This window comes from Temnothorax nylanderi, unplaced genomic scaffold, assembly GCF_030848795.1.
Source record: "Temnothorax nylanderi isolate EJ_2023f unplaced genomic scaffold, tnyl_v1.0 TNYL_tig0029_pilon, whole genome shotgun sequence".
Lineage (NCBI taxonomy): Eukaryota > Metazoa > Arthropoda > Insecta > Hymenoptera > Formicidae > Temnothorax > Temnothorax nylanderi.
In genome coordinates this window covers 302272-314558 of record NW_027249091.1, presented here as the reverse complement: position 1 = coordinate 314558, position 12287 = coordinate 302272, and the positions used below count along the sequence as shown (strand labels likewise).

General features: G+C 37.1%; 1 protein-coding gene across 4 annotated transcripts in view; it reads right to left on the bottom strand.

Moving 5' to 3' along the window:
* LOC139770387 (spondin-1) overlaps positions 1–12287 on the bottom strand; it is a 28768-nt gene that overhangs the window by 14176 nt on the left and 2305 nt on the right. For all 4 annotated transcript variants that reach the window (XM_071702288.1, XM_071702289.1, XM_071702291.1 and 1 more), the window contains exon 2: positions 8610–8814. In XM_071702288.1, coding sequence (XP_071558389.1) covers positions 8610–8814 — 205 coding nt within the window. The remainder of the gene's footprint in view (positions 1–8609; positions 8815–12287) is intronic.

Sequence of the window (12287 nt, the reverse complement as noted above, 5' to 3'; positions counted from 1 at the left end):
CTTAAGACCTATGTCTGGGCACCTATTTTAAATATAGGTATAATTATTAAAATCGAAGAATTAAAATCAAAGATAAAAATATAATACAAGAAAAAATATTTTTATCTTTGATTCTTTGATTTTAATTTGCGTTATAATTTTATATTGCGTAATTAATATTGCGTTATATTAAGGACTAAAATGATAAAACTGTCTAGACATAGGCACGTGTCCAGGCATTGGTACATTTACTTTATCTATGCATTATATTAAATCTTGTTCTGCACGTGGCAGTAGAAAAGTTATTGAAATACTCTTTCCTATAAGTTTCGAGATACACATATAAAGCATGGGTCATTGTCCATAAATTACATATTAAATAATTAAAAACTGTCGAAATTATATACACAAATTGTCGAAATTAAGCAATGTACAGTATGCATTAGATAATTAGTATAATTATATATTTGAAGAAATAATTAATTAATTAATTATTACATTTATTATTACTATTATACATTTTACATTATTACATTAATTATTACTGTACATTGTAGACTGTGTAATAAGAGTATTTTAACATTGCAATAAAAGCAATGCCGTTTGTCGCTATATCTTTTTTAACAGATATTTTTGTATTTCTTTTAAAAAATATCTTATAGGATAAGTATATTATTTGTTTCAAGCAATACACAAATATTATTTACAAAGGATTTGTAATCGGTAACGTATATTGTAATCATTTTAGACTGAAGAGTAATGTCCGTGTTATTACTTTTCTATCAGTAAACTACCAGTGAATCCGGATTATCGGAATCACATCGGATTTCTTTTAAGTATAAGTGTAAAATACATAAAATTATGATGTATGTATGCAATATATATGAATATATCTTTCGTTATTAGTATTATGTATGCATTTTATAATGTAACCAAATCTAAAGGTTCAAAATGTATGGCAAGAATACAAAAATTAAAGAGACTTTTACACAGCAAATTTTTTCACGTGTGATAAATTTATTTTACAGTATGCACTAGTTGATTAATATATGCATATAAGTGTATAGGTGTATTGAAGAAATAATTAATCACAATTTTTTTAAGAAATAAATTAGAAACATTATTATATGTTTTACGTTAATATACTTTAGCGCAGTTTGTATTGTTACTTTTGCGCAGTTCATAACAACAATATTTTACATTACCGCTATAATTATAACATCTTGGCTCTCTTAATAATATTTTATATTAATGTTTTATTCACGTGGTTGAAGTTTGGAGCGATCTTGGAGCGAAAATTAAAAACAATTTAAACAGCGAAGTGAGTTACTGCCGCAAATTATTATCATCATAATTTCCAGTGTAATTAATCGCATTCTATAAGAATCTCAAAGAAGGGCATTTAGAAACTTTCGTTTTGTTCGCGTATAGTTCGTAATTGATTGCGACCGAAAACAAAATTCTGCATCTCCTCCTCCGGCAGGAAAAATTTAAACGATCGAGGGAAAACTTTTAGTAGAAGGTATGAAAAACAATAAAGTTCAATGGAGGAAGCGTTGCGCTCAGTTTCTCGATGCACATCGGAATATTGATTTTATTCTGGAAAACACGTAGAATGGTGCACATTACGGAAGAAAAGTCGATGTACTAAACTCAGTATTTTCCAGAACTTATCGATTCATCTTTCGACTGCCAGTTCCTTCTCTGCAATTCCTTTTTCTTTTTTTTTTTTTCAAACAAGACACTAACAAGTACCGTAGTTATTAAGTATAATATAGTATTATTGAGTATAATATTTATTATTGGAAATGCCGAAAGAGATATTGCACAAGCATGAATATCGACTTATAGATTTTCCATGTGTCGAAGGAATATTCGCGTTCTCGGAATAGAAGCATATATCCAGCCCGGGTACGGGCCCGCTATTTATAGCAGGGATTAAACACGACACACTGTGAATCCGCTACTGCGTTCAAGGGGATTCATTCTATATTACGAAATATTCTTTAACACATGTAAGCGTGTTACATTTTGCGCTTACTTAAACGCGTATTTAAACGATTTAGATTTCACTAAATTATCCGTCCGTATATAGATTTGTATAATTTTAATAAAACAATTTTCTTTTTTATTAAGTATTTGATTTGATTAAATTGTTTTATCATCTCAACGTGTCACGTACCTACGTATCCGTACGTTAATAACAATAATTACATATACTGATTATACTCAATGTGTCGGAAATATAAAAATTGCACGTTCTTTCTGAAGAAGGCGTCAAATCATAAGAACGTGAAAAAAAGTTGCGTAAATAATTACATAAAAATATTTATGTAACAATCTGGTCGCAAGGTTGTCCACTCGTAGGTCACTCTCTACTCTCTACATCGTGTATTGTAATACTCAGCTGTTTGGAACGGTATGGCTTCTGGGGTGTTAGGGGTCTTCTTGAACTACGTCTCTTTTCATATACGTAAGTCTCACATCGGCTCTTAATTCTTGAATACACAAGAGGGATTTTCAAGATCCTTCGCAGTATTCACTTTTCTCCGATATTCCTCCAACACTTTCGATCAAAGTTTCTCCTGCCTCTGCGTAACTTTTGAAGAAACTTTAAAACTAAACTTTCGATAGTATGCAATTTTAAATTATCGAAAATTATACTTCTCTTACTGGAACAAAATTCATTAGGAAGTCATGCGTTCAAGATTTAAAAAGATTTTCCGAAGCGATTTAAAATCAATGAATTATGGCTGAAGAGCTATTAATCACGATTCAATAAAAAAAATATATTAATAGTGTAATTTAAAAAGATAAATTTCGAAATTATTACACTGCATATGTAATCTTTTCGACCAATTCTTTTTTTAATAGCCAGTCTTTTTTAACAGAAACAGAAATTTTCATCTGATAATAATATGTGTATTTTTGGCGACGATATATTATACTTGGGTCTATATACTACGGATATTAATAATACAAAACTTCATTAATAAAACATAGAATATCCGAGTGATTTAGCGCGCGTTGCCGGAAATCAATATTATACATAACGGTGAATTAAGCTAAAAAGTCGCCAACAATTAATTCTCCAACATCCTGTGGTTATTACCATTCTAGAGAACGTCGCATTTATCGAAGCTCGAATTCGTGCGTTAGAGAGAGTGGTGATGACAATGAGTCACGATGTTCACCTCCCGCATGATCATTCCCATAACCCTGAATTAAAAGAATTAGCTGCGAAAACGCAGTTAACTGAGACCTTCGTCGGGGTATCGCGTTTCTCGCAACGAGCCTTCCCCGGACATTGGAGAACACGTCCGTCGGAAGAGTATCGCCGATGTATAAGTATGCCACATCGCGGATCAGCGAGGGACTTGGGCTGCATTCCGATATTTACCGTCAGCAACTGTCAGTAGTAAAAATCTATAGTATAGGTACGTGACGTAAAATATAGAAAAATATAGATTTTCAGTACTGACAATGAATATCGGAATGCAGCCTTCGACGATTACGGCGACTCTTTTCGTTGCGTTACTCTTGAATCGCATCTCGAAATTTCATTCGGACTTGCTCTTAAGATGCAAGAGAAGCTTGTTTTTCTGATCGCGATGCAAACACACTATTTATATTTCGATATTCACTTCCCTCCGCTTCCGCTTTCAGAGATAGATGGTATTCGACAGTTTTCCAGTTGCTCGAAACTTTTATCGGATGATCGAACCCGACCTAAAGCCGAACGAGAATCCGTTTAAACCCGATCGGCGTTTTGCATCAGGCGTGTCCGGTCTCCGTCTCTACCGGGGTCCGTCGAAGTTCAGCGCTGAATTCGTTCGTTCGAAAGCTCGAGTTTTCATTCACGACAAAGCGGATTACACGTAAAGCCGAACAATAGGGTCTGTCTGCGCGCGTAACGTTCTCTCAACGTTAGCACAACAGCGACGCCGCGACGGGATGAATTATTAATCAATCTCGTATAGTAATGAACGGGTGCGTTCGCGCTTTACAGTATCGCATACGTAAAATATCTCCATTTCTCTCTCTCTCTCTCGGCGCGTGTCTGAAATTCCTCGAATATAATCGCGATGCGAGACGACGACCACGGTATTAACTTCCGGCGGCGCGGCGGTTGGCGGTGAAGTTCGGCGGAGCGAGCAGCTCGGATATGCTCTCTCTCTCTCTCGCGAATAATCACAGCGTCGAGAAACGATAGCGCTAATTTGTGTAAATTCGAGATCGCGATGAAGTGAAAGAGAAGGAGCTCTCCGCGAAGCTACTTTCCTCTCTAAATCCGTTCATCCGGCTGAAGCAGTGGAAAAAGATGTAGCCGTTTTCGTGCTTCTAGAAACATTAAAGTTGTAGAATGTCTGACCACACGCTGCATTACCTACTACCACTTGTATACGACTTCTCGACTTGCTTTAAAGAGAAAAGTCGGAACGTTTGTGAATAATGAGGCACTCTATTACGCGGATGATCTACGTGTACCGCGCGTGGCTTGAAATCTATCGAGCTTTTAAAATAAAATTCAGTTAATCGGGGAGAACATTAGTCGACGTTAATAACACGATTAAGCCGTGTAACATTAGCCACTGTGTTCATGCAATCAACTACCCCTAATTAGCGAGTCGCCGTTATTTTCCGGGATGGTGCAGCTCCACGGCTTTTAATAAAAGCCGAAAGAAAATAAAAATTTATAGCTGTTTGTAGTGTTTAAAGTTAATTAACGCTGCAAGCAATTCTCGGCGTCACTTGCACCGATAGCTTCCATTAACTCTTAATGATTCGTTGACACTTTCTAGATCAAGAGACACGGTAGTGTCTCGCGCCAAGTACACGCGGAGCGAGACCGACCATGACTCTTTTACGCGACGCGACGATTTGCGAGTACTCGAGATGTTGAGATCTCGATAACGAGTGAACGGATCAAGCTCTAAATAGGCTTGATCGATAGCTTGGGGTTGATTTGGGGGGGGGGGGGTATGATAACTAACCACAAGGATAATTAGCTAACTGATTTCACAACGATCATATCTTAGAATTATTTTGATTAATCGTACAACACTTAAATATTAAAGGATAAAATTTAAACCAATACCTTGAGTTAAATAACATTTTTAACTATATATGTCGAAATTTATTATATCAACACAAAACAGTATAATCTTAATTTCATTGGTTTAATTAAATTAACATTGTTTTAGCTAAATTAACATATTGAGTAGGAGCAGCGGTGACTTATGGGAATGGTTAAAAATGACTCAAATTGAATATAATTTAAAACTACGAATTTAACAGCGAAGCCCAGTCTTTAATCGTCAATTTTCAAAACTTAAATACGTCTCAATATTTTCCTTGGAGGAAAAATTCCAAATTAGCCAAGAATCAATAAGAACATCCGACAACTTCGATCAGTCTACAGACAAAGAGGGGAGATCTGCTCGTGATTAACACCTACCGCATATAACGTTGATTGTGCCAGCCCTTTACTACCCCTCACCGCATTGTTTCGCGACTCTCCATTGCGGTAACGGCGCAATAATTTTCCCGAGCTTCCTCGGGAAGCTGGTGTCCTCTTCTTCGGGATTTAACCCCGGGGCGAGTGCGACCGACGCGTAGACCTCCTCTCCGGCCGGCGCGATTTAATAGAATTTTATCAGGTCGGGGCCATTGAATCCGCTCGCGTTAAACCTGCAAGCGCGACGCGATGCGGCTCGCAGTGTCTCGCACCTGGCGTCCCGCCAGCGTTACATAACGCATTAATTCACCGGGCACGAGAGATTTGCATGCGTTAGTGTATGAACGTCCGCAGGCGCCGGAGCTAAGTTTCGCGAGAGGAAGAGACAGAAAAAGAGAAAGAGAAGAAGAAAGCGAGAGCAAACTTTATTGAGCCAGATCGCCGACTGGACATAGAGATGTTTCCGTAGGAGGCATCGGAATTTGTATCAAAACGCGCAGAACCGGTTTAAATTCTAGCGCATCGCGTATAAAGTGGCGAACAAGTGTTCGTGCAATGTTAAGATTATAATAAAAGCGATTATAACTGCTAAACTGGCCGGTCTTGTTTCTTGTATTACATTGTAAATTTATACGCTGTTGTAAGTTTCAACGTGAATAGATACGCGAAAACAAAGTTTAAACTCCGTAATTATTGAAGAAAGAGTTTATATCAGAATAATGCAAGTAACGAAAACAGGATTTGATTAATTAAAATAAATGGCTCATTAAGTTTAATTGTTATATGCTAAATTATGCCTTACGGGGGATACCTCCTGCGAATCGTCCGTATCTACGCGACATAAATCTGCTGTTTCGCCGTAAAATTCTGATTGGACGGTTTTAGTCGAAAGGATTTCTCGCTAAGGGTATGAGAGGGTCATAGCAGGGGTATCTACCCCGGCGTATCGAGGCTGGAGAGAGGCCTGGGACTACGGTCATCGATCCAGCTAACGATATCATGTCGCGCGAGTTAATGATACTCGATATAAAAGATGCGAAAAAGCTGTAACGATAGCTGTGCAGTCGAGCTTGATAAATGTGTCGGCATCTCGGGCAACGTAAGCAAGTAAAAAGTAGTTTTTCGTAGAATTAGAGTTATAAATTAGTTGGAATTAATAGATAATATTAATAGATAATATTAATAGATAATATTAATAGATAATATTAATTCCAACTAATTTATAACTATATATATATAATATATAACAGAATGTATATTAAACTAAACGAAATGTAAATCGATAACAATTATATTCGACGAGAAATTAATTGTAGATTTAACTGTTAAAATGTTCAATTTATGTAAATACTAGTTGAATTTTTAAAAAAGAATTTACGTCAAATCCACCAAAGAATATGTCGTTAAAAGAGTTTTAAAGCGACGGGTTATCTTCATGTAATTCGCACAGCTTCTCAACGAGGGCCGATTATAAAACTGTATAGCTGCGCGCGAAAGCTAACCGTCACAAAGCTAATCGGTCAAAGTTCATCGTGGGTCGCGCGCGCGCGCGCGCCCGGCATTTATCCCGACTTTCAAGGCGAAATGACCTTTTCGATCTTCCGCCGCAGCTTCCCGAATCTCCGCCGGCCGCCCTACCTTTCGATCCAAAACGCGGTTTCCGCCGGCCGGAAGAGCGCCGTTTGCGACGCGCAGAAAGCCGCGGCGTCCGAAAGATCTACGGTCTCTCCTTCGATAATTGCCGCAATTACTGCTAAAGGCGTAGAGCCACCGGGAAATCAACGTGCGCGAGCGCGTCGTATTTCAGACAGCCATCAAAATGCGGGTAATTGATACGCGCGCCGATGACCTCACCGTGCGTTTCAATTTCTCGACGTCAGTGTGAACGACGGTGTTAACGGCGGAATTCACTTCACCTCTCTCTTTCAAACCGAAGTCTTTATTTTATCGAAAAGAAAAAAATTTGAATTTTTTCTCTTGCTCTCTTCTTTCACAGACTAATTAATCGAGAAACTTATTTGGAAATTTTTCGTACGAATTTGCTCTTATTGTATTAAGATTCATAAATTGGTTGATTTCGTTTAGCTTAATATTTTCTATTTTATTATTATTGTCCGAGGATTTCGATAGATACAATTCACATAATTGCAAATATCGCCCGCACATTTTACTCAATAAAAAGATGTATCCTATTTCTTGATTTCCTTCGCAAGCGGTTGCAAGTTTTCCGGTTTATTTGCCTTTTCCTTACCACATAACGCGCTTCACTATTTCACCAATGTTGTAAAGCCAAAGAATATTGACAAAGCGAAGCAATATCTGACATTTTAAGAGCCTTGGAATTTCGTATCAGCAAACGTATCCATATAGAAGGCTTATAGAACATCAAAATTCTGCCAGCATCGAATATTGCAGCGGACACCACCGGTGACCTCCACGGCAGAACATCTCGTCGGATTAAGTCTGATATTTGAAAATCGGAATATCATAAAATAAATATTGTGTTAAAAAAATATTGTACTATGACGGATCTTAAATGTGTTCACACATTTTAACGAAATTTTAATTAAACTTTAGCTAAAAAGCTAAATATCTATGATTTTATTCGATTCAAATAATGATTTTATGATATAATTTTATTTGATTTATTTAATTACTAATTATGTCAGTTTTCCTAAATTTATAATTTTCTACCTTAAATTATGTAACGGAGAGATACAATTATTACGTTTAAATGTACACGTGACGTGCGACATATTTATGCAAACGAAATTTTCAAAAGATATCCAGGCACGACTTATAAATGTCAAAGAGAGATCTGTACTTTATCCTTTTCCTCACGTTGCAGAACTTATTTAAAGTTTAAAAGCATTCAAATGTCACACGAAGGTCTAAAGCAGTCGCTATTTCTCGTGACTACGACAACTTCGACTAACTCCTCAGTCGGATACCATTTCCTCAATTCATACATCTAAATAGTGCAGTATAATAAGCCGTATAATTTATGAAGCAACACCAAATGCAATCTTCTCTCTTTCCTCACATACACATATGTACACGACAATAAAGCCGGGTCAATTGGGTTTATCTTTTGATTTCTGTAATATGGACGATATAGAATTCGAAATTATATCAACGTTTCGAATCCCCTTGTTCGCGATTACGTTCTTACCGCTATATCGGGTGTTCGGCATGTAAGCGTACGCAATGTCGGTCCTGTTGAAAAGCGTCATGAAAAAGTGATATTTGCCCAAGGCATTGGAGCGCGGCTCGGTGGTGCCTTCTATGATCCGGGAGCATTTTGTCGAATCCGTAGTGGTTGCTGTTGCGAGCAGCAATAAAACGCCATGGTACAGAATCCTGGTATTATACATCGCCTGCAAACAGAGAAAATAACGATAACAATATTTCATTCTCTCGTTCGACAAATCGGCAGCAATTCGAGCGTTATTCGCGCGTGACACATTACAGATTATATAAAATCAAACGTTTTTACGTTAAATCGATGACACGAATCCAAACAGTTTGGATGATTGAAAGAGCATATTCACGTTCAAGTACCATCGAGTATCGAAGAATTTGATGAATTACCACTATTCTCTTTTAACGTTCGCGTTATGACAATGCTATGGCGCTTATTGAATATGCGCGGAGTTTACGTTACAATTTACATCAAAGATTCAAAACGTGAAACGACTGGGAATAGGCAGAATTAAAATGTAAATTGGTTTCGTGAGAACAACCGCGGTGATTCTTGATCCCTCTCACGTTTGAAGGTACGTCGCGCGTCCTCACGTTCTTCGTTTATTCCCCTATTATGCGTTTCAATTAAAATTTAAGCAAAAATATTCTGACGTTCCGACGCATGGCGTGCGAATTTAACGTTTGGCGATTTAATTACGAGCTGAGCTTATGCTACTGTCAAGATGATTGAAGACGTACGACAGGTGAGACTTTCTTTTTTAAAAATCGATTCTGAAGCGCTAAAGTATTAAAATAAACAGAGGTAATTGCTAGCTAAAATAAAATAAATTTCTGTACATGTCTAAAGAAGATAGTTATTCGAAAGGAGTTAATCGAGGAGCTGAAAGTTTGAAAGATGCAGAAAAACTGATCATTCGTATCTTGAATCTACGAACTAACTCGTTTATTCTAACTGCAACGGCAAGAGATCGCGACTACGAGGATTTGCGAACGTGGGTGCACGTGAGTAACCGCGGGCTAGAACGATGCCAACACGTGAGACAATTGCCCTCGCAGTAATCACGTGTAACAAAGCGTGACTGAAAATGCATCGACACTGAGTCACTCGGCGATCTTGGCAGAATCTTGGCGCCGAAACGGGTACGTAGAGTCGTTTGCGCTTTTCCCGGTTCATTGAACGAGCACACATCCGAAACATCCAAAGTGGTAAAGGTGAAGTGTGAAGTGTCGCTGAAGCAGTTTAAGCGTGCCTTTTTGAGTAGCTCTTGAAGTCGATCTTTCTGATTCTTAATTCGGAACAGAATATTTATAAATAGAATATTTATGTTAAAGTAAAAACAATATTCAATCAAAATACCGAATTGAAAGTATATTAATTGTATAAATAATGTTAGCAAAATATAATAAAATTGTGTAAATTACAATTTACATACCTACTATCTAATTTTGAGGAATAATTATATGTAATTAATATAAAAATATAAAATATAATATAATAATATGATATGTGTAAAATAAAATAATATAAAAACAAATTAATACAATTTTTATCTTCTTCCTTAATAAAATAATTATAGCAAATAAAGAGGAAGAGACACTCGCGCGTATCATTTGCTCCGTTAATTACAAATAAATACGCGCGCACTCATTAATGTGATTAAAAAATATTAACTTTAATATTTTCCGATGGAAACGAAAACGGTAAATAGCTAATTATGCATTGCATCATGGCCTGGAATTATTGAAACGTGTGAATTACTCAAAGTTCCACAGTCATTGCCGTTTAACGGGCAAAAATTGATGCACGCTGTTGAACGGCGCGTCTGACGATAATGTGGTCCACACGGTCGTACACGATATGCGAGACGGAAAACACGGTGGCTTGTACGCCATGCGACACGTTGATCCACGAACATCACTGGCCTCTAATAAGCTGGTTAACCATAAATCCCAAGCGCCTAAATATATTGCGCCAAGCCGGTGTATATAGGGCATGGCATTTCACTCGGTCTGGCGTTCTGCCATGTTCGTTCCCTCGGTCGCGAAACACCAACAGGAACTCAAACAATATCTACCAAGAGACTCGATCGCAGTTACGGTTTTCCTGCAGTCGGCGCTTACATTGCCGAAATTATATTGTTGTGTGTATGCAATTTGTTTGCAAGAGATTCAAACGGCCATGAGAATAAAACTACGGAATTACTGAAAATACATAGTGACATATAAAGTTAATTTGTCTTATTGCATAGAAAATATTGTAGAGAAAATTGTACAAAATTCTAAAAGCATTATATTCTTAAATAAATTCCTGAATCTACAAATTTATGCTTTTAGAATTTTGTACAATCTGCTCTACAATATTTTCTATGCAATAAGACACAATAACTCTATGTATCACTAGGTATGTTTTTTTCAGTAATTTTGTTTTATTCTCATGGTCATTAAATAGAACTCTCCGAGCAAGTAGAATAATGAAAATTTTTTATATAATTAACAATCATTATACTTTGACAATGTTCTGATAATTATTACATAATCGCATCTATCAACAAATTTTAATAACTATATAAGATTCATTAACATAGTAAAGCTTATTGCATTTCATTTATTTACAAAACGCATTAAGAGAGCTATATTATCCACGATTGGGAACCTAATTAAACGGAATAATAATTATATTTAAACTACGTTTATTTGCTGTATTGACGAATGTGCGCGATTATTAATTAATTCCATTCCTGCTAAGCTGTTAAGCCCTTTATCTGTGAATGGCGTATCACAGAATTTCGCAGCCAATGTAACTAGAATTTTAAGTGAGAATAATAAATTAATATTTCCCATTGTTAATTTATGACATTGTTATTTCACGCGTTTGTTAATTCGCGTAATAATCAATATGGACAATAAATCGCCATTCTAACCCGATGAAAAGCGTTTCTAGATAATTTAATACAGCACAATTAATTAAACGTCCAATTCCAAGGAGCCACTTACTGTATTTCTGGCACAATTTGTTTTGTACTGTCATTTACACGTGCCCAAAGGTAGGCTTCTACCGAGATTTTATGCAGTATTAATATTCGAGTTTCGATCCCGAGGTCGTTATCAAACTAAATGAGGTTACTCCGGATGAATAAACGGCAAAGTCGTACGTCGGGATTACGGGAACGAAGGGCGGTGGGATTTGGAGGGACTCACATCAAGAGTAACTCCGGACGACAGATTGCCCGCCAGTGACGTCAATATGTCGGTCTGGGACTTTGGAAGAAAAACGAGGGACGCGCGATGAACGGGATGAGGACCTCATCGGTAATATTACGACGATCAAAGCCACGGAATGGAGCGCTTAGAGGAGGTAGAGAGGCGTATTCATATCTTCGTCAAATAGACGACTTGATATTTAACGGCGCAGTCACCCCGCGGTATCCGTAATAATTTTCACTGAAATAACCCGTCACGAGACGCACGTTATATCCCGTCATCGTCGGGAGCATTTCTTGCCTCCTCGCTGTGTCTCCGTCTCCTCCTTTCTTTTATTTACCTAAATGTATCTTGCACGGGAAATCGCGATCCGGAGATTTTATATCGCTGTAAAACACAGTCTACTTTACCGAATGCTTTCCGAAGGAAATTGCGTTCTTGACAT